Source organism: Nylanderia fulva, unplaced genomic scaffold (genome assembly GCF_048542155.1).
Source record: "Nylanderia fulva isolate GAGA-0341 unplaced genomic scaffold, ASM4854215v1 Scaffold26, whole genome shotgun sequence".
Lineage (NCBI taxonomy): Eukaryota > Metazoa > Arthropoda > Insecta > Hymenoptera > Formicidae > Nylanderia > Nylanderia fulva.
The window spans coordinates 370,357-394,083 of NW_028190325.1; the positions used below are offsets into that span (position 1 = coordinate 370,357).

The 23,727-nt window shown below is 28.2% G+C and overlaps 4 protein-coding genes across 8 annotated transcripts; 3 read left to right on the plus strand and 1 right to left on the minus strand.

The window, feature by feature from the left end:
* Positions 1-33: 33 nt before the first annotated feature.
* On the minus strand, positions 34-5,071 carry stmA (Protein EFR3 homolog stmA). Its single transcript, XM_029314059.2, has 16 exons — positions 4,970-5,071; positions 4,780-4,856; positions 4,404-4,519; positions 4,024-4,186; positions 3,799-3,951; positions 3,580-3,686; positions 3,360-3,503; positions 3,174-3,252; positions 2,961-3,096; positions 2,538-2,809; positions 1,866-2,038; positions 1,371-1,731; positions 1,056-1,255; positions 826-925; positions 504-659; positions 34-373 (listed from the first exon to the last, which is right to left on the minus strand). The coding sequence occupies exons 1-16, from the start codon at positions 4,974-4,976 to the stop codon at positions 221-223; spliced, it is 2,397 nt and encodes a 798-aa protein (XP_029169892.1). The 5' UTR covers positions 4,977-5,071; the 3' UTR covers positions 34-220.
* Positions 5,072-5,594: 523 nt separating this feature from the next.
* Positions 5,595-9,231, plus strand: Nnp-1 (Ribosomal RNA processing protein 1 homolog Nnp-1). Its single transcript, XM_085483578.1, has 7 exons — positions 5,595-5,860; positions 5,961-6,184; positions 6,267-6,437; positions 6,539-6,721; positions 7,157-7,425; positions 7,532-8,180; positions 8,289-9,231. Exons 1-7 carry the CDS (start codon positions 5,674-5,676, stop codon positions 8,514-8,516), a joined length of 1,911 nt encoding a protein of 636 aa, XP_085339704.1. The 5' UTR covers positions 5,595-5,673; the 3' UTR covers positions 8,517-9,231.
* A 661-nt stretch (positions 9,232-9,892) lies between these two features.
* Positions 9,893-14,276, plus strand: Hrs (Hepatocyte growth factor regulated tyrosine kinase substrate). Of its 3 annotated transcripts, none has more exons than XM_029314116.2 (11): positions 9,893-10,110; positions 10,182-10,266; positions 10,449-10,524; positions 10,613-10,801; positions 10,889-11,163; positions 11,251-11,326; positions 11,856-12,038; positions 12,208-12,563; positions 12,679-12,992; positions 13,137-13,432; positions 13,553-14,276. In XM_029314116.2, the coding sequence occupies exons 1-11, from the start codon at positions 10,074-10,076 to the stop codon at positions 14,117-14,119; spliced, it is 2,454 nt and encodes an 817-aa protein (XP_029169949.1). In that variant the 5' UTR covers positions 9,893-10,073; the 3' UTR covers positions 14,120-14,276. The 3 variants fall into 3 exon arrangements, with proteins under 3 accessions (XP_029169949.1, XP_029169947.1, XP_029169948.1); XM_029314114.2 differs by having other exon boundaries at positions 9,896-10,110; positions 13,520-14,276; XM_029314115.2 differs by having other exon boundaries at positions 9,896-10,110; positions 11,856-12,032; positions 13,520-14,276.
* Positions 14,277-15,526: 1,250 nt separating this feature from the next.
* LOC114939713 (uncharacterized) lies at positions 15,527-18,968 on the plus strand. 3 transcript variants are annotated; one of them, XM_029314118.2, is made up of 4 exons: positions 15,999-16,064; positions 17,306-17,409; positions 18,023-18,364; positions 18,681-18,968. In XM_029314118.2, the coding sequence occupies exons 2-4, from the start codon at positions 17,407-17,409 to the stop codon at positions 18,864-18,866; spliced, it is 531 nt and encodes a 176-aa protein (XP_029169951.2). In that variant the 5' UTR covers positions 15,999-16,064; positions 17,306-17,406; the 3' UTR covers positions 18,867-18,968. The 3 variants fall into 3 exon arrangements, with proteins under 3 accessions (XP_029169953.2, XP_029169951.2, XP_029169952.2); XM_029314120.2 differs by lacking the exon at positions 17,306-17,409 and having other exon boundaries at positions 15,527-16,064; positions 18,681-18,747; XM_029314119.2 differs by lacking the exon at positions 15,999-16,064 and having other exon boundaries at positions 17,140-17,409.
* Positions 18,969-23,727: the final 4,759 nt, after the last annotated feature.

A 23,727-nucleotide genomic window follows, 5' to 3' on the forward strand; every position in this document is an offset into this window, starting at 1 on the left:
AACATCAATAAAAAAAATATATTTAACACTATATATAAAACAAAAACGTTTTTTACTCTAATCTTTGCATATACACGAGAGTTATTTTTTAAAGAATATGAGCTATTGCTCTTATTGTAACAGGTGTTATTATAACAAGATCTAATACAGTGCAGCTAATATTTGACTAATGTTATTGCAATAAAAGTAATAGTTTAATATATTGTACAATAAGAATTGTTTAATATACAAACAGCTCAGGGAAGTGAATTTCATAAGATGGGGTTTGACTTGGTTTAGTATCTGTTTGTGGTCCAGTTGTAGAAACTGTGTTGCGTGGCTCAACAGACAAAGTATTAAATATTTCTGATAATTTACTTTGTAAAACATCGTGCTGTAAATAAAACAGATAAAAAAATATATTAATTGGAATAATTTTTAAAATATTACATATATAATATATAGATATTAGAATATTACATTTTTAAGATTTTAACTTATTTTTAATTAATAAATTTTTGTACCTTAGGTTGTGTTTTTGATACTAGATCTTGGAATGGTGCATTCCTGAAAAACTGAAACAGTTGCATTCGTTTCTCTTCTTCTACCACTTGATTATTATTATTTTCTGTCAAGATCCTTTTCATGCTTTCAAATGTTAATTCCTCTCCAGGTAATTTCTGTACAAAATTAAGGATTAAAAATAATAATATAATAATAGAAATAATTCAGAAAATCAAAGAAAAAAATTAAGCAAAATCAAAATGATAATAAATATATTAGTTAAATAATGATATTAATTAATTTAGCCGAGATTACATGTTTTTTTAAATTTTAAAACCTGACCTTTTGTACATTGGGTGATGAACCTCCACTATCCAATTCTGGACCTCCAGAATTAATATCAGCTAATGAATTTCGTCCAGCACTGTCAACCCAAGAATGCCTAACAAAAAATATTTATGTCATTTATATATAACTGATTATAAAACAATATGCACTTTCTGTTTTTTTTTTAATTTAATGTTCATAGCTAATTATTGTGTATTATACTTGTTATACAGTTAAAAAATTACCTATGTTGTAAAGAATTGCTATTATAACCAGAGCCTTGCTGGAGTTTTCCACTATCAAAACCAGCTCCTTTTAAGCATTCACTGACAACAGTTTGATCAACCAATAGAGTTGGTGTTAATCTGGATGTTAGAGAAGTATCATATTGTGATTGTAAATCTGGTAACAAGTGCGGACTCTCCTTTCGACGCGCGTCCACTACCTTAAAACGGATTTAAATGTGTCCAATTAATTAGGCATTTTACATTTAAGCAAATATATCATAAATAAAAAAATAAATATAAATAAATTCATGATCGAGAAGAAAAGTTACCCACCTTTTTTGCATAATCCATAAGTACAGTAATATTGCAGACGTACGATATTAAAATCAATAAGCTAATAACTATTGCATGTAAGTTAAATTTGAGTGAAAGACTAATTTGACTACTTGTCAATGCTAAATCTTGAAGGCTCAACACCAATCTCAATAATTCTAAGACAGTTTCTTCAGAAGCCAATTCAATGGCAAGTAATGCTAATGTAGTGTAAATAGATTCCACGTTTTCTACAGTGTTGCTAGTCAGCTCTAATGATTCATACAATGCTAAATAGATTTCAGGACCATGCTTTCGAATAAATATTACATCGGGTCTAGATGCTTTCTCAATAATTAGACCAAGTTCTGGTACATTCACACTGAAAGAGAGAAAAATTGATGTATTGAAGAATCATATATAATACAAGCTATAGAAAAATAGTAATAAATAAGATATTAATAAATGTTAATAAATTAATATTTGTTAATACACATTAGCCAGAGATAAACTTACGTTGGTTTAGCAAGTTTCATAATATTCCTATGTCTGTCAATTAGTGTGTGGAATATTTTTTGTACTAGAAGTCTCATTTCACCATCTGTTGCCAATGACATTCTCAGTAATGGATCCAAGAAACTAGGTGGGAATGTCGTGTTCAGATGAATAGTTTGATATTTAGTACCAACCTATGTACAAATAAAGTATATGTTATTACCTTGCTTAAAACTGATAAAAAAAACGATAGAAATCGATCGCGCTTTATATATATTTAGCTTTATATCTGCTTTATATATATATGTATATTGCTTGATATTTATATTTGCTTTTTTTGCGATAGAATTCTGCGTTCAGTTTAACCATAGCAAAAGAATTAAAAATACAACTAGATAAACACTGATTAAAAATGGTAAATATGTTACATACTAAATAATATAAAAAAAGATGGAAAATTTATCAAATATATTATACAAATAATTTGATTTACAAAAATAAAAAAATATCACTTTACAAAAATAAAAAATGTCTTTATCAACAATTTGATCAATTTACAAAAATAAAAAATGTCTATATTAACAATTTGATCATATAGGAATTGTTTGATGTGATTCTATCAAATCTAAATTCTATCTTTTTAGGATTTTTTGTACTAATTAATTATACTTTTTTGTAATAAATGATTTTTACCTTTAACAATGATTTTAGAAGTATACTTTGGAGTAATACATCTCCTTTGCCAACTGATACAATACGGTCTGGCTGACTATATGGAACCTTACTCATAATAAACATCATAATTTCAATTTTCTGATAATCTGGAAGATGATTTGCAAATTCTCCAAGAGCATTAATGAGGGCTTCTTGGTATAATTGTTCATCACTGCTTGACGACTGATTCCTTGTTACACTTACTCGAAGATGAGATAATAAAGAATTTATAATTTCCAATACAGATGGTCCTAAAAAAAGTACATGTAATAAGTTAAAAGAACTTAAGAATATCGAGATAATCTCCATTTTTTGATAGTTATTACTTATATTTGTTAACTATATATTAACAGCATAATTTTTATGCCGAGTATTTTTAATTTTATCATCTTGTGTGCTTACCAACACTTTCACCTGCAGCAATCGATATAATTTTAGACAAGGTGTCTGCTATGCTAGTACGAATTTTTGGAGACGACTTTGAATGATCGTCGAGATGTGTCATTAAAGCTTCCACTACAGTGTAAGAATATTGCGACTAAAAATATATGAAAAAAATATTATTTTTTCCAATTTTATTATTTTATAAATAAAACTATGTCGTCTCGTATATACCTGGATAGAAAACATAATTATTCTAAAGGTATGAATTGCAAAATAATTAGGCACCCACAACTGATGATTATCCAAGTGTCTGCAATTAGTTAAGTCTTTAATTAATATCTTATAAATATAGATATATTGTACATAAAATATATTCTTCTAGATATTAATTCTTTAGAAGTTATCTTTTTTCTTTACCTTAGCACAGGTCTTATAACACATCTGATGTGACCAAATGATGCACGTCCGATCAATTCTCGCATACAAGTTTCCGCAAATTGTGGCGGATCCAATCGTTCCTCGGTCGGACTATCTGGCATTGCATGTTCCTTGTCAACATATCTACAAATATAAATTTAGTGTCAATGTTTGTATATTTTATAATATTGTATATTTTATAAATTTTTGTATAAATTACCTTGAATTTTGCATGTTATATAGCAATGATGGCACAATCTTATCCATATGTACAGGTTCCCAAATATTCTCAACCAAATCATCAGAGAGAGTTTTTCTTACAACACCCTACATAATAATGTATATAACATAAACATATAATTTTTAATGAGTCATTTTTTAATGAGCAAGTCTGTAATTTAAATAAACTGATACTTTATTGTATTCAGTAGCATCATACCTGTAATCCTTGAATACCAGCAAGTCTAATTTGTTTGCGTATATTAGAATCATCATTATTAGAATGGCACATTGCAGAATATTTTGATACAAAGAAGTCATAGCGTGTATGATATGAAGGTGTGTCCTCTTCAATATTTGCAAATCTGACAAACTTTGAAACAGAATCAATATATTAATTCAATAAAATTAATAGCAGAAAAATTCAAGTTTGTCAGTGACTTACAGATTGTGTTGCAAGAATTTGTAACTGAGGATCTGTAGATTCCAACAATTTCTGTACCATCTTTAAAAAGCTTTCAACAAATAAATTCAAAGTTTGCGCATGACAAGCCACTAGGAGCTGATCCATTGCTTCCATAGCAATTACAACAAAACCATTTCTTCTCCTATGATATAAATAATATGTATTTATCAGATTTTATCAATTTTTGTTTCATATAATATTTTAATTACAGATATATAGCAAGCTATATACATATAATCATATCGAGTTACTGCTAATCAAGTTTGTAAGAGTCATTAAAATTAATTTTTGTATCTCTTATATAAAGTGATTATATAATTTAGAAGGCCAGATATTATGATACAGTTAATATTACACACCTGTAAATATCTCTAGAAGCTCTTTGAAATAAATACTCTCCAATCCTGTCTAACTTTTCAGGACTGCTCAATGAATAAAATGTTAATTTTTCCATATTATTTTTAATCAACCCATCCTGAAAAAATGAGAAAAATTCATTAATATAATTAATTAAATGCAAAATATATACAAATGTTATTTTTTGTTAAATGTAACAATTTTTTTCGTTTGAAAAAACATATATACCTCACAATCAGATTCAAATATAAATAGAACAATCAATTGTCAAGGACAGTGTTCAATATTGATTTATACATTTGTTCATAAGCAAAGCTAAAAATTTGACAAAACGAGATAAAAACAAATTAAAAAGGGAAAATTGAAAAATTTTATTACCTGAGGATTAACTGGAAAGATATTATCAACAAGCCTCTTATATCTCGGACGTAATGCGGAACAACACCAACAACAGCCTAATTAAAAAGAGAATAAAACGATTATATTTGTTTGATTATAAATGCAAGTGGCATTTTTTCGAACAACTATAATAAATTTTGGTAATATTTGAATATTGATATAAAATTACCGAACATTTTTTTGCCGTAAATTCTCGCCGTAAATTCTCGCCGTAAATTGACACAGCTGGAAATGACAGCAATAAAGGCCTTTTCACGTGAAAATATTTTAGTCTGTAACTAAAGTTCGCATTACACCGCAGTTTGACGTTTCGTTTGACAGTTGCGGATCGACCAATCAGCTGTCAAACTGCTTTGCTCCGATTGGTCATCCTCAATTGTAATCGAGTCCGCAATCTGTAATGAAAAACAGCCTTAATACCTTGAGCAAATCGATCAATCACAATCGTTCTTCTTAAGGTGCCTTTTCATACGCAGCATGCTGCAGCAGTAAATCAGTCACGTGATCAAAATTTATTAGAGCATATTTCTTTGTTCTCTTATTATTTCGAGGTTTAAAATACGATTTTTGCTTTTATATTCTCACAATAATTTATTTTATTCTTAAAATCCTTTATTTAACTAATATAAGAATAACAATAATTAGAATCAACTAGTTGCGTGTTCTTTAGCTTTGCTGCTTTTGCTGTTCGTTCAATTGAACTTCACCAATAGCAACAAACTGCTGCGACAGTATGCTGCACATGAAATGATACCTTAACGTTGTGAAAATGCTGGATTGTAATTGGTCGATTAGTTTTACGTTTCGGTTACATCTCATTCTCGGAGAAACAGCGTCGTCCACGTGCTTCGCTACAAAAAGATATATGATAAAATGAAGACATTGAAGGGTGAAAACAAGATGCGGCCTATAAATGCTAAAAATGAAAATAAAAGAAGTTTACTCGTCGCGCAAGAAATTAAAATGGCGCGATTGTTAACCAATACTGATAAAAAAATAAGGGATAAGGTGTTAAAAAGATTGAAGAAGTGGTTAACAGTACGATCGCAAAGTTCATTTGGTAAGTCTGTGTTTGCATATTTTCTTAAATAAATGATATATTAATTTGCAGACTGAAATATAAACTTTTATTATACTACATGCAATACTATACTCTACAGATTTTACAAAAACAGACTTTATGAGCTTGTGGAAAGGTCTATTTTATTGCATGTGGATGTCTGATAAAATGTTGATTCAGGAAGAGTTAGCAGAATCGCTTAGTAAACTTGTACATTGTTTCAATTCAAAGGATACTATTATACTTTACACCAGTTCTGCTTTGATGACACTTGCTATTGAATGGTTTGGCATAGATCAATATAGATTAGACAAATTTTCAATGGTACTTTTATTTTTCTTATGCATCTAAAGTAGTATTTTATTTTATATACAAATAATCAACACTTATGTTTTTATTTTTTTAGTTGGTGAGAAGAATTCTTCGTCAAACATTTGTGATCTGTAAAAATAATTCATGGAATATTGAATGGGTGACAGAAATGTCAAAAATGTTTTTAGAAGTGTTCTTACATCCAAAAACTGGTTTAGGATTCAATTTGCATATGACAGAAATATATTTAGAAGAACTTGCAAAGGTACTATAAAAACTTGATTCAACAAGATTTATATAAATGAGATTTTTAGTTTCTAACTATTTTATCTAAGCTTTAATAAAACATTGTTATTTAAATCACAGGTTAGCAATGGAAATATACCAGAAGATGTTGTCCATGAATTTATTAAACCATTTGTTATATATCAAATGACAACAGATGATGAACGACAAATAAAACATATCATGCAACATGTCTTTAGATATTTGATATTTCAGTCAGACATAGGTTTAGATTATTCAGAAAAATTTACAGCTTGGAAAAATGTAAGTATACTAAACAAAAATATAATTATATATATATATATATATATATATATATATATATAACATTTTTGCAATACATATTTAAACTTTCTTAATGATTGATTCTTTGAAATATTCTAAAAAAATATCAAGATCTTTAATTTTTTAATTGGAACCATATTAAAGTTTACAAATCACATAGCTAATGTTTTGCATATTTGAGCATTGCAAAGTGTTACAGCTAATAATAATAGAATAAATCAATTTTATTGACAATATTGAAGTTATTGTAGAAATATGCAATATAAGCTGTAGTAAAAAATTTGTTTATCCTTATATACAATGTATATGGATAATTGACATTGATTTATTTTAGAATATTTCAAGAAATCTATTATTAAAAAGATATATCTTTTGAGACATATAAACATATTTAATAAATATATATACAAATAGGCTGGTTTTCCTTGCGCACATGTGGATAATATGCAAAAAATTGAGGAAGACACAGAGAAAAATGTTGATGAAAATGAAAGTCAGCTTTTAGAAAGTAAAATGCAAAATGAAATTGAAAAACCTTTAGACCCAAGAGCAGGTAGAGTAAATGTGGAATTACCACAAATACCTTTCAATGCTGTAAAAATTATTGAACTGCTTTCATCACATCAATTTCATCCATCATCTAAGGCAAAATCACGAAGACAAGTTTCAAGACTTATTCAAGAGTATGTATATTGTACTATTTTATCTTAATAATTTATCAAATTAAGATAGTTTTCATATATATATTTTTTTAATAACATTTTCCTTATAAGAAAATTGAATTTTCAGATTTAGAGAATTATCAGAGGGAAAAATGCCTCTTGGAATAAAGAAAGTTAGGAAACCAAATTTGCAGAAACAAGATTCGAAAAAAGAATCGAAAAAAGCTACATTGCGCCTCATTCAATTTGAGAAAAAATTATTCTCTGACAATATTAACAAAAAACAAAAAAGAAAAAGAACTAGAGACTCTGTTAGTGATACATCTTTAGAGTTGAATTCTAGTACAGGCACTATTGATTCAAAAAGTGAATCAGTTAATACAGAGATTATAAAGCCTAACTCACAGGATACAGATGCAAATATAGTGCCAGCTAAGAAACGGAAGAGTAATTTAATATGTGAGGAACTTGATAATAAAAATATAATTATCAAAAATAAGAACAAGAAAAAGCAAGAAACAAAAGCGCATAAAAAATTTAATAAAACTAAGAAGATTCAATTGAGCCCAGTAGATGATACTCTTATAGCAGATAATGTGAAATGTAAACAAAAGAAAACGATATTGCATGAGAAACATAAAAAACAATATTCTGTCTCACCAGTTTCAAAGAAAAATTCAATTAAAGAAGCTACGAATAAAAAATCCTTAGCCCTCAAACAGACAATGTTGGAAAAAAATGTTAAGCGCAACGATCAAGGAATCCAGTTGAAAGATGTAAGTATCAATATTCTGATTTTATCTTCTGATGATTTTTCGGATATTTTTACAGCAAAATTCATTACGAAAATTATATATAAAATTATTTATTGTCTCACATTACAGAAATTATTAAATCAGAAAAATAAACAAACAAATTTAAATAATTCCCCGGGGGGAAAAAAAGTAGTCTTCAGTCTCTTACGAAATACTGCACAACATACATCAGAATATCTTCAGCAAGTTCGTAAAAGCCCGGCTATTCCTTTTGACGCAAAAAAGAAACCGTTAGCTGGTGTACTCAAAATGAGTCCTATAACGAGTCCACGCAATCCATTCTATAAAAGAAAATGAGTTTAGGGAATTTTATTTTTCTCCAATTTGTCGATTCCAAAAAATACATTTTGGAAGTAAATCAAATTGATTCGTTCTCTAAGATAAGAGGGAAATATACTCGGTAACAATCGACTGGTAGCGTAAAGTTTCCGATATTGATCAATTTGATCGCCAAAATATACCACATTGGGTAAGTAAAAAACAATAGATGCGTGATTTATTTATTATATAGGACAAAAATAATTTAAATAAATATGTAAATAACATATAAAGTTTATGTACTTTTTTTGTTGCACATAATCATATATTTATATGCAATCAAAAAAATACATTAAATTTAGCATAATATTTTGAAGAAATATTTTCTAATTACAGATTATTTAATTTTCTATTTTTAATTTAATATTATCTTTAATATTTTTTGGGTTTAAATCGCGTATATTACTTATTGACCTAATTGAATATATTTTGGCAATTGAATCGATCAGTGTTGATAAATCTAGGCCACAGTCGCCTCTATCGAGTACTTTTATTTTCCTCTCTTTTTTTCAGAAAACGAATCACCGTCAGTGTTCATAATTTGTTTAATATATAACATATTAGAAACTATATTCATAATATTGTACGATGATTATTTTTCATATATTGATATATGAGTACATATATTTACATTACTTTATACCACTTATTTAACAATAATATAAAATAAATACAGACAGTTTCTCAAATAAAATGTCCAGTGATTTTATTTTCTCATTACAAATATATTTTTTATATTCACAGAGAAATATAAATAACTTGATCGAATTTTGATGAATGTTAAATTATTTAGATAATTAAATATATATGTAATGTAAATAACGTGTGAGTTTGTGTGTGTATCAAATTATTTAATTAAACTTTATATAAAGTTTTATATAATAATTTCATTTACATAAAGAAAATTATTTTTTGTGCTCTTATATTGACTAAAAAAACTAAAAACAAGATTTACTAATTGCTATTATATATTTTATTTATTAGTATACATAGTTCAAACTTTTATATCTTCAAATATCTAAAAATATTTTTCACAAATTTGAAATAAGTAATAATTATTATATATATATATATATATATATATATATATATATATATAAGATGTATATATATATATACATCTTTATAACCTAGCTATGCTCTTATAAAATCGCGTAATTATGTACTGAATAGTGAGAAAATAATTCATCATTTTACAAGTGTTTAACTAATGTGTAAAATGCAAAAAAATTATAATAGAAAATTTTCACTATGTTTTTTTCACAAAATTGCAAGTATTCGATGGCTTGAAATTTTTGGATATCGATCATTTTCGATAGTCGATTAATCGATTATCTCACAGTCGATTCTGATCTACTCTGACTCATCTTGCAAACATCTAGGGTAGGAAGTAGGAAGACTCAATGTGAGATGAGCGATAAGAACAATTGTCAAAATTACGTTGCAATCGTTGCCAGCCGATCGAAATAATTGCGTAATTAAACGCGGTAAAGCTTCAAGAAAGGATAGACACGTGAGTTTCATCGCGCTAACAACATGTTTCGAAGTTCGGCAAATTTTGCCACTTTGCTAGGTGAGTTTCTTGAGTTCAAAATTCCTCCAAAATGTCGGAACTTTCTCTAAATCGTTGTTAATTGTTTGTAGATAAAGCGACGACCAATATGCAGTTAGAACCGGATTGGCCTACGATCATGCAAATTTGCGACCTTATACGTCAAAGCGATATTCAGTAAGCATAATTCTTGTAAATAGTACACTTGCATTTTTTACCGATGATTAGAATGTAATATTGAACAATAACATATATTGTCAATTTATCTCATTACTTGAGAAAAAGAAAACTGTATCGGATCATTGTTTGCGCAAACTTACATATTGCTGTATTTATTTCAAAGCAATTTACTTGTTTAGGCCAAAAGCTGCGCTTGCTGCTATAAGAAAGAAAATGATAAACAGTAATCCACATGTAGCGTTGTATGCTTTATTGGTAAGATATACTTTAATATCATACTAAGAGATAATTGTATTTATTATATTTTTATTTATTAATGTTTTAATAATTATCGCACGCACAGGTACTGGAATCTTGTGTAAAAAATTGTGGAACACTGATTCATGATGAAATAGCTACCAAACAATATATGGAACAACTAAAAGAATTAGTCAAGACTTCTCCGCATGAAAATGTCAGAATGAAAACTTTAGAGTTAATACAAGCTTGGGCTCATGCATTTCGTCATAGTCCAAAGTATAGAACAGTTCAGGTAAAAGATACTATTTTTTAAAAATTGTTTAATTATTAATGTATAATATTATATGTACTCATTTTTTGTATCTTTTTATAATTATAGGATACCTTAAATATAATGAAAGCTGAAGGATATCAATTTCCTGCTCTGAAAGAAAGCGACGCTATGTTCAGAGCAGATACTGCACCTGCTTGGGCAGATGGGGAAGTATGTCATCGGTGTCGCGTGAATTTTGGCATGGTTCAACGAAAACATCACTGCAGAGCATGTGGGCAGGTCTTTTGTGCTCAGTGCTCGAGCAAAGTTTCTACTCTGCCAAAATTCGGGATTGAAAAAGAAGTTCGAGTTTGCGAAGCTTGTTATGAACAAGTTAACAAGTTAGTAGAACTTTGCATTCTTTATTTGTATCTTATATTGTGATTATGATTGTATTAGATATTTTTAAAACCATACATTTTTTTCAGACCGTCTGCAACACAGACCAAAGATACAGATCTTCCAGCAGAATATCTCAAGAGCACTTTGGCCCAGCAGCAACAAGTATGTATATTTGTATTTGATGCTATATGATTTAATATTAACGTTTTTTTAAGCATATAACAATAAGATTACACGGAAATATATACTATAAAAGAGTTAATTACACTTTTTAAATAACTTGCAATCAAATTATACTTCAATCTTTTTAAATTGACTCATCTATTGTACTATATATTCAACTTCAAGAGATTATTCATTTATATAATCAAATTATTAGTTAAACATGGCTTCCTCACTGCCACAGGTATTCTTACTCATGATTTGAAATAAATATTTGTAGGATGATTAAAAATAATATATTGATTATAATTAAATATACATTATACAATTGCAATTATATATATTATGATTTATTTATAATATAATTATATAATAATAATTGACATTATACATTCAAATTATTACATCAAATATGGAACTCAAGGAAAAGAATCTTTTCTACAAACTGAGTTAATTTTTTTAAATAATATTAGATATATATTAATAATTGGTTTCCTTTATATATGTGTGTAATACTTTATATCTTTAGGTTCCAGCTAGAAAAACAGAGGAAGAATTGCGGGAAGAAGAAGAGTTAAATCTGGCAATAGCTTTGAGTCAAAGTGAAGCTGAACAGAAAGAGAAAGAGAAAAAACGGGCTACAAGTGCTTTAAAATCCAATCCTACTTCTATATCTAGAACCACATATTCGCCACCACCATCACCTGTTAGTGTTAGTCTTTCATAACTCTTATTGAATAATAGCTTTTATTGTGTAAAATCATTAACAATAATCTATATTTTTTTAAAATTAAACTCTAAAATAGTATAGTAATATTTTCTGAAGTTTTTTTTTTGCAATTTTACAAAAATTATATACAAAGATTTATTTATTTTATTAGGGTCCCAGTCCATCACGGATACAAGATGATGACGAGATTGAACCTGAGCTTGCTAAATATCTGAATCGCAAATATTGGGAGCAAAGACAAACTATAAGCGAAGAGCATGGATCAAGAATAGATGTGACCAGTCCATCTGCACCTAATATAAGCAGTCCAATGCCTCAAAGAGTCGTACTTGTAAAACAGGAAAATGGCGAAATTGATACTCAAATGGAAGAATTCGTAAGTGGTCTGAGATCTCAGGTCGAAATTTTCGTAAACAGGATGAAAAGTAATTCCTCAAGGGGAAGATCGATTGCTAATGATAGTTCGGTTCAAACCTTATTCATGAATATAACAGCTATGCATTCTAGGTATGTTTAATGAAACTATTATTTGTGATATTTTTTGTTAAGTAGATATGAATGTATATGGAATATTATATAAAATAACATGTGAATATTATATAAAATAAATATCTTTATATAGATTGCTAAGATACATCCAAGAACAAGATGATAGTAGAGTGTATTATGAAGGTTTGCAAGATAAATTAACTCAGATGAAGGATGCTAGAGCTGCTTTAGATGCACTTCGAGAAGAACATAAAGAGAAGTTACGGAGGAGAGCAGAAGAAGCTGAAAGACAGCGTCAAATGCTAATGGCACAAAAGTTAGCGATTATGCGAAAAAAGAAGCAAGAATACTTGCAGTATCAACGCCAGTTAGCTTTACGAAAGATTCAAGAACAAGAGAGGGAAATGCAAATGCGCCAAGAGCAACAGAAACAGCAATATATAATGGGTAATTTAGTAATATGAATAATGCATAATTTTTAATTTTACTTAAATTTATTATTAGATATTTGTAAATTTTTGTCTTGGTTTTCATTGAGATTATATATACATACATACATATTCCTCTTTTCTATCTATTTTATTTTTGCAGGAGGTTATCAAGCAGTTTCAGATTTTATGGGACCTTCTCAAGGATCACCCGTTCGTCATGTCCACTATCCGACTCCTGGAGCTAATTATAATCCTATATCACCCACAAATCAAGGAGTTTATATGTATGGGCAGCCATCAATGAATCAATATCCTATACAGGGTTATAACATGCCATCGTTGAATACAATGCCAGTGCATATGATGACGCTTCCTAATCCGGAACAACAATCGTCAGACCCATCCATCCAAGGACAGGAAAATATAAGTTGTGTGTCTATACCAGGCCCAGGAATAGTAAGTCTAGAAATTAAATTTCAAAGTATCTTTGTCGATTTTTTTATAGACGAATCCACAAATATTTGACAAATACTATTTTCCCAGATACCTTCTCAAATGACACCGCCTGTTCAACAGCTTCAACCACCAAGCAACCATCAGATAGGACCTCAGCAAAATCCTCCAGTACATATGCCACCAGGACAACAAACTTCTGCTGGTAGACCGCCTCAACAAAATGTTCCATCTCAAATACCACAGCAAGCAGTTCCTCCTTCGACTCAAATCGGATTACCACCGATACCTCAGAGTCACATGGGTCCTTCGTCAGGTCCAGTAGCTCCAGGGAATCTCGTATCCACCGGAGCTGTAGTCGGTCTGCCTCCGCAAATAGGATCGCAACCGTCTACGCTGCCTGGTAGCCAAGGACCCTCGATGCCAGCGCATGTCGTTTCCAACGCTGCCATTTCGTCTCAACCCTCGGGCGTTATTCAAATACCCGCGGGAGCTGGCAGCGGATCTGTAACTAGTCAGGCTCTACCTGGTCTTCAAGCTAATGTACCGACGATGCAAGGAATGGCTCAAATTCCAGCAGCGCAGTCAATGTCGTTTCCAGTTGCTCCAATTCCGGTTACAGCCAGTGAAGCTTTGCAGAATGTGGAAGATTCAAAACCCAAAACTGCAGAATTGATTTCTTTTGATTGAATATTATTTACAATGAAATAATATTTAAAGTAATGATAAAGATTGTTTTATTTTTATTTCTAAATTTAAACATTGACATTGTAAAGTTATGATTTGTTTATATTAATTATTGAAATTTCGCTTCTGATAATAAATCATACTTTTATGCATCTGTTAACTATTGATATGTAGTATTAAATTATTTCTATTAAAAAGATAAAATAAAATATAAACTTTACATATTAATGGATTATAATAGCAAAATATAACAATATGTCAGAATTTGCAATAGACTAACAAGCTAATTTTATATAATGTGCAATTTATGATATCAAAATAGAATTGTTTCTTGGTTTATTATACTCTAAAAAAGGAAAAAGTTGTAATAGAAGTATATGCATATATCAGTCATATATAAAGAATGTTTCAAAATATGAAAAACAAAGATCTTATTTCTCTATTTAATTTTTAAGTATTTAAGCATTTTTATATACTTCATAGTCATTTTAAAATATTAATCCTCCAAAAAAAATTTATTATGTTATATTAATTTATGTATGAGTGTATATGTGTGATATGGATGCATATAAAATTATAATAGCTAGCATAAAATAATAATAGAGACAAATAATGGTAAAAAAGAAACAAATTGATCTACAGAAGAGACAGAGCAGAGAGAAGAATGAGAGAGGCCACGCCGCCGTTTTTCGTCAAACGCTTTTTCTAGGCTGCTCACTAGCGTCACGTACATCCATTTTACGAGCGTCTGGAACTACATGGCCACATCCACTTTCGATGTCGGTAAAAGAGCCAAATTTAGTTCATGTCCGTGCTACATCCACAATTGATAGACCAGAATACGACGAAGATCAGAGTTCAAGACCATATGTTTTCTTTTTTTTTTTTTTTAATAAATCAGAATTGTAAATGAATAAAAAATAAGAAATAATAAATCAATTGTATTTATAAAATATTTTCAATAATTTTATATTCATTTACAAAAATAACATCCCTGAAAATTAAATTGATTGCACAAAAAATATAAAAAAAATAAGAAAATAAATATTGAAAATAAAATAAATATATTTGTATAAAAATAACAAAAAATTAACATAATATTATAAAATAAAAATAATAAAAAAAATAAAACTTATGGAAAATAATTTATCATAAAAAAAAATTTCTATAATAATATATATTTAAATGAAATTAAATGAATAATTAAATATACTTTATACTTTAAATTATACAAAAATTGTTATATAATATAATATATGTATATTAATATTTTTTATTTAATACATATACCACGTGTACAAAAATGTATATATATATATATATATATATATATATATATATATATATATATATAAGGTGTCCCGAATTTTGCGAATTAAAGTACCATAGAAAGAAAGTTTCTCGAAAAAGTAAATTATGAAAATTGCATGGCAAATGCTCGTGTACAGATATACACATGCGCATACGCATACACACACTTCGATATTGAGATATCCGTAAGAATCTGTAAGAATTTTCGGAAAGAACATCTGAATGTGTGGTAGGGTAGAGGAGGGAAGAGATCATATTGCGAGCAATTGCGAGTCGACGTATCACTCGCTATCTTGATAATCTCGTGAGAGAAGTATACGCGCTGTTTTGTGTTAGTCGTGCTTCGCGATTGTCCGTAAAGGATTTTACACGCAAAATTATCTGTAAAGGATTTTTTGTGTTTGTGTGCGAAGTGCGTTGTTCTGATAAGTGCAAAATTGTTCACGTTTCAATAATATTATAAAAAATAACAATAGTTATAAAAAATAAAGAAAAATGTCTAATCAGTGCCGTTTAGATACTTTTTACGATAAGTGCATGTATAAAAACTGTACGAGTTCAAGATCTCTAGGAAAACGTTTATATAGATTCCCATTGCAGACTGATAACAGATATCATTTATGGATAAGCAACAGCGGTAAATTTTTTATATCATCTTTAATTACATATTCTGCTATATTTTGTACTTGCATTTTTTATTTCTATTCAATTTTGTTTTACTTATATTCAGTTTGTTTTAATAATACAATCATAAGTATCAGAAAATTATAGAACATAAAGTTTATTTTTATATTCTACAAAAAATGTTATATTCTTTTTTTATATATTTTAATATTTAACTCTAGAATAAATATTTAATTTTTTTATTATTTCGTGATAAATTCCTTTTCTTTCCTTTAAACTGAATAAATAAATAATTGATACTGCTCTTTATATTGCCTACTTTAAAGCTCTTTTGCACTGCCTTTTTACTAAATTTAGACTAAGACAACGATAATAAATAAAAATAAACTAAAATAAATGAAAGTAACCTTAATTAAAATAGATCTCAATAATTAAACATTTAATTATTTCGTGATATAATTATGTGCATTTATTTATTGTACTATTATCTGCAACTCGTGATATCTATTATAATTATTTAAAGGTTTTATATGAAATATTCTACAATATATTTTGTATTAATTGATAAATAAATAATGTATTATTTTATATAATTTATATTAAATATGTTTGAGTAAGATTCATTTTGTTTTTGAGATGATATTTTGTATTTATTCACGAATTTCTGCAATTTATTCACACTAATTGTGTGTGCGTATACGACTTTTATTTTTGATGTTTAATATAAAACAAATATTATTGTACATAATATAGTTATTTAACATCAAACATAAACATTATACAGAATCGATTACTAAATTACGAAATCTATTAACACAGTATCTGCATTAATTATACATATGTTACAGAATATTCTTTTTGTAATTTGCCTACATTTGAGATAAGTTTTGGACAAAATTTTCGAATTAATTTCAAATATATAAATTGAATTTTTATGCTCTTGTTTATGATGTTTATGAAAAGTATTAATTTAATTTATTAATATTATTTTATACAATTAATGTTATTATTTTTACAATTATTATTTTACAATATTATTTTATCAAATTAATTTTTTTATTTTTTAATATTTCTATCAAAAGATTTTTAAATAAAATTAAGAACAAAAAAAGTGAAACAATATTGTGTTAAGGCTGTCTTTTTATTGCTCGCGATCTATCGCGCTTGAATTTAATCAGTACTGCGCGTGCGTGACTGACAAAATTATCGGCAACAGTGCGGACATGCTAGCATGCGTAAGTACATGTGCTTCAGTTGTTCAGTTGACGTGAGTCCGTGCCGTCCGTGGTCCGTGTCAGTCCTCAGTCAGTGAGCCTGGTTGGTCTGACAAAATTTGTCTGTTGGGTCATATTGCGATGGTAAGTACGCAACACATCTAAAAATATTTTTTAATTTTTATGATATAAAAGTTTCACGTCGTGTGGTATAATCTAATGTTAGAATAGTAATTATAGAATTAATATTATAATTTTGAGTAATATTTATAAAAGAAAGCGACAATGAGATGAAAATAAGAGCGAATGAGATAAAACAATATTTTACGAAATCTATTACGTTTCATTCTTTTCGGTTAATAGCCTTCAGATTTGCTTGCTCAAGGAATTACTCGTGATCTTTTATCGAGATACAAGATAATAACATTTTGTAACACTAATTTTTGTAAAACTCTACTAATAGTAATGTTTTAATAAATATATTTAATTTTATATAATAATTGCTCGTCAAAGGCCTTATTTAAGATACTGTTAAGATAATAACGTTAAAATTAGAACTCTTTCGAACGAGCGAGCAAGCTTCGATGAAATTTCTATATTCGGAATCTTTTTTCAGCGAGTAGTGTCTCGATATCGAAACATATCTCCTTCTCTCTCACTTTCTATTTATCTTTTTTTTTTCATTTTCCGACAACCGGCATCCCTGTTTTAAGTATTTATATACATATACAGTATATTTTTTACAATTTTTTTTCAGGAAACTGGAGAGAGAATATTGGAATTCTCTCCGTTGACAAAACAAGTAACACCGATGATGACATCGTTGATGCCGATATCAACGATGTCGGCAGAAACTGTGTCAACAGTGGCATCGATGACATCGGCATCAACGATGTCATCAACTATGATGTCGGCGGAGGCATCGACATCGACACCGGCATTGGCACCGGCATCGGCATTGACACCGGCGCTAGCACTGGCACCAGTATCAGCACCAGCACTGACATCGGCACCGGCGTCGACATTAATGGAAATACCGGCACCAGAGAAGGCACCGGTACCAGCGTCAACGGAGGCGTCAACGCTAATAGCATTAAGTGTAAGTTAGACATTTTATATAAATACAATTTATATTAAATATAAAATTAATCATATATACAGAATTGTATTTTACATACAATATTATTAGAAAAAATGCAAAATAATCCTTTTAAAACATTTTTTATTAAGTCATTTTATTATCTTTCCGGTTTTAATATAATTTATTATTAATTAATATAATTGTTATATTTATTTTTGTTATATATATATATAATGTAAAAAAATTAATCTTTTTAAAATAATTATTACAATTATTACAATTTATTACGTTTTTTATTATTATTTACTATATTATATTTACTTTTTTGTTTCAGAGAGAAGATTTAAAAGGTCTTATTGATGCAGCTGTACAATCTGCCATGAGAGGAGGACGAGGAGGAAAAGGACGCGGGATACGAGGAAGCATAGGAAGAAGAAGGGGAAGAGGAAGAGGACGAGGACATGGATATCAAAGAACAGGGATTAATATTAATAATTATTATACTGCTCCTAAAACATAAAACTATATATATATATATATATATATACTATACATATAACTCGCTATTTTATCACATATATGTAACTTTATATAAAACACTAATAAAATGTAATAAAATTTACCTTGGTCCATTCTTTAGCTGATTTACACGGCCCACATCCAGTTGTATTTAATATTTCCGTTAATTTTTCCCACAGTTCATCCTAGTTAGAAGTTATTAATCGCAATATCCATTAAATATTATTTTAAGCCATATTACTAAACAAATAAAGTATAAAAAATGTTTAAAACTCATTTAAAACTTATTTTCAAAGATATTTTAAAAATGTGAAAATATTTGGTTCCCCTTTTATTCATTAAAAGAACGTTTATTTTAACGTCAATGTAATATAAATATTTATTTAACGTAATTAAATATTTATTTTTTGTTAATATTTTTTGTTAATATTTTATTAGTAAAATATTAATTATTTAATAAACCTTAAATAAATATTTATATTACAGTAATGTTAAAATAAATGTTTTTTTTTTAATTTTAAAAGAAGAGACTTAATCAATTTTTTCACATTTTTAAAATATCTGAAAATGAGTTTTAAACATTTTGTTTGCTATATTTGTTTGTTACTTAGGAATATTAGTAAAAATATAATAAGGATAAGATATAATAATGAAAGTAAGCAAAAAATGGTAAGTATTATAAATAGTAATAATTATTTTCAACTATCCGTTAGTCATAATATTTTCCCTTTATTTTCTTTTGCTTAAAATAATTTTTCTTACACAAAACATAAAATACATAAAAAATAGTAAAAAGACATTAATAAATAGGATGGTATTAGAATGGATAAAAAATAGCATTTCGATTTTTTTATCCATTCTAATACCATCCTATTTATCAATGTCTTTTTACTATTTTTTATGTATTTTATGTTTTGTGTAAGAAAAAATAATTTAAGCAAAAGAAAATTAAGGGAAAATATTATGACTAACAGATGGTTGAAAATAATTATTACTATTTATAATACTTACCATTTTTTGCTTATTTTCATTATTATATCTTATCCTTATTATATTTTTACTAATATTCCTAAGTAACAAACAAATATAGCAAACAAAATGTTTAAAACTCATTTTCAGATATTTTAAAAATGTGAAAAAATTGATTAAGTCCCTTCTTTTAAAATTAAAAAAAAAAAACATTTATTTTAACATTACTGTAATATAAATATTTATTTAAGGTTTATTAAATATTTAATATTTTATTAATAAAATATTAACAAAAAATATTAACAAAAAATAAATATTTAATAAACGTTAAATAAATATTTATATTACATTGACGTTAAAATAAACGTTCTTTTAATGAATAAAAGGGGAACCAAATATTTTCACATTTTTAAAATATCTTTGAAAATAAGTTTTAAATGAGTTTTAAACATTTTTTATACTTTATTTGTTTACTACAATACTTGGGTTATATTACTTTTTTTCTAATACTTATTTTGATACTTATATTGATATATAAATAGTATGTAAAATGTATATATATTTAAAATTAATAATAATAAATGTATAAAATGTATAAAAAGAAAAATCTAAAAATATTTCTTTGTCTAAATATTTCATTAATTTTATGTAGACAAACATATAAGAAGATATATGCATATCTATACTCATATACATATATGCCGAATAAATTTCGCGTAGTAAATAATATTTTTTACATATACATATAAAATAATACATGTGCATATAAAATTACATGTACATATAAAATAATTTAATATTAAAATATTAATTATTTATTTTTTTATTGTAAAAAATTAAATTTTAATTCTACAAATTTTTAATACAATTACATGTGTAACATATCGAGTAAATAAATTAGTTTTTAAATTTTCTTTTCTTTTGTTTTTATTACAGGAAATACGAAAATAGAAAAATGGTCTGCCAGTTCTATTCGACGTGCGGGATTGTGTGTGAAGATCATTTTCTTGAAGACTCCTTCACACATAAAACGACAAGAGGATTAAAACGCAGTGCAGTACCGATTCCTTTCGAGTCTCTAAATAACGTAAGTAATGAACACAATGTATTGATTTCTTTAGATTCTCATAATATTAATAAAAATAATGAAAATAAGAAAAGAAAAAGTATGCAAATGGAAGAAGTGCTTTATTTACAAGAAGAACAAAGTATAAAGAATATTGTATCAACATCTACTACATCATCTACGTCTACTGTTGTTAATGAAAATGTAATAGACGAGCATCCAGAATCACAAACTTTTGAACAACGAACAAATTCATTGCGATGCTATCAGCCACGACATTTAGATTTTAATTCTTCCATAGAAAATGAAGATATAATGGAATGGATGCACATTGAGCCATCTATGCATCAAAGAGTTCTTACGCCTCCTCCGTCTAATAATAATAATAATAATAATAATAATAACAATACAAATATAATAGAATCGGCGCATCTTGAGCCATCATACATGAAAAAGTTCTGTTTCCTCCGTGCAATAATACAAGAAGTACTAAAAATAGTACAGAAACAAATACAAAAAATGAAATAATACATAAGTTATGTGCAAAAGTTAAATATCTAAAATCTGAAAATATACGATTGCGAAGACAAGTAAGATATCTGAAATATCGTTTACGTCATATTCCACAAAAACGTAAAACGTCAAAAAAAGATAAACAAAAGAAAATAATATTAAACAAATTGGTAGACGAACAAGATCTAAATCCTGTTGCGAAGGCGATGATAAATTTGCAACTGCATAAACGCAATGCAGCATATACAGAAGAAGAGAAAAATCTGTCAAGACAACTATATTATTATTCACCTGCTGCTTTCTGCCGCTTAAGAAAAGCAGGTTGCAATTTTCCAGGGCAACGAACTATTAGAAGATGGCTGGAAGAATATGACGTACGGCCAGGATTTTGTGATTTTATTTTTCAAAAATTAAAGGAAAAGATTTCTTATTTACCAGTAGAGGAAAGAGTGTGTGCCTTAAAATGGGACGAAATGGCCATAAAACCTTATGAAGAATATTCGCAAAAATTAGATGAAATAGAAGGTCTTGTCGATCTTGGTCCTCTAGGAAGAAAATCAGAAAGATCTAAATGCGTATTTGTCTTTTGCCTAGACAGTTTAAATGCGCGTCACCCATGGCGACAGCCTTTAGCATATTTCCTTCCGGGAAAATGCATGAAAGCAGAAGAAATAATAATATTATTAAAAGAATGTTTAGACAGATTGAGTACAACGGGTGCTGATGTGCAACTTTTAACATGTGATCAAGGCACATGTAATCAAAGTGCGTATAGTGAACTCGGTATTGATGCACAGAGGCCATGTTTTATACATAATGGAAAAAATATAACGCATCTTTTGATTTTCCTCATCTGGTAAAAAGATTGGCAAGTTTTCTTAGAACGCACAAAAACATTTATTGTGATGGAAAAATAATCGCATCGTATTCAGATTTTGAAATGACTTGGTATATTGACAATGCCACAAAAGGAGGCTCAAATTTATTATCCCATATAACAGAAGCACATATTCGTCCAAATAATTTCGAAGCGATGAATGTTAAAAGAGTTTTTCAATTATTTAGTCACACATTTGCAGCTGCAATAAGAACAGCTGGTAATGCAAAAGAATTAAATACGAGTACGTGGGAAGCTACAGCTGACTTTGCAACACGCTTAAATAATATTATTGATGCTTGTAACAGTTACAGCCTTAATATTACATTTGGCGGAAAACGACCATTATCCTTCAGAAATTCAGATATTGAAAATCTGTTAACAGATTCTATCGAATGGTGCTCAAGATGGTCAAAATCGGCGGAAAATCTAGTTCAAATTCCTTGTTTCAAAGGTTTTCCATTAACTATACGAGCTATTCTTGCAACTTATAAAAAACTTGCAAATCAATACGAAGGATTTGAACTTGCGACAGGATTGTGTAATCAGGATTCTGTCGAACATTTGTTTTCTAAATTGAGACAACGCGGAGGTTTTAATCCAAATCCAACCGCAAGAATGATCCGATTATCTATCAGACATATACTTTCCACAGGATATATTCAGACTAGCGACAAGGGCAATGTTCAATGTACAGAAGGTGTAACTCTTATTAATCGACCAAGTCGACTTGTTAAGACAATAGAAAAATGTCATGAATACGAGCAATGCGACTGTAGAATATATTGAACATGAAAGTGAATTGCTTGACGAAGATGTTAGAATTCTTCTCGAAGAATATAATATCGAACAAATTGATAATATAAATCCGATTGATAGCAATTACGATGAAAATGCCATTGCATTTTTTGCCGGATTTGTGGCACGGCGAAGTATTGCTAAAAGTAACTGTGACGATTGCCGCAACGCAATGATGAAAACACCAATGGATGAACCTGCAGCAAATGAAAAATATATAGAATTTCGTGAATATCCAAATACAGATGAAGATGCTCCAACAGTAACAAAATTAGTACGACCAACAACTCTATACACAAATATTACTAAAACGCAATTAATGGCGTTTAATTGTACATGGCAAAGCCATTGGTCATCCACACAGATGCTTGAAAAAATAGTGACGGAATGTGTACATGCAACGAATCAAATTCATCCAGATTGGTTAGATAAAAATAACGAATGTTATAATCATCGGATGCAAGCATTAAAATACATGATTACTGTAAAAATATATTCCCGTACGAGATATAACAATCGTACTGCCAAAGTAGTTAGTGCATCATACAAAAAAGTTAAGAGATTTATAAATAAATAAAAGTATATATAAGAAAAGTAAAAAATAAAGGATACTAAATGTAAGATCATCTTGAGCACTAT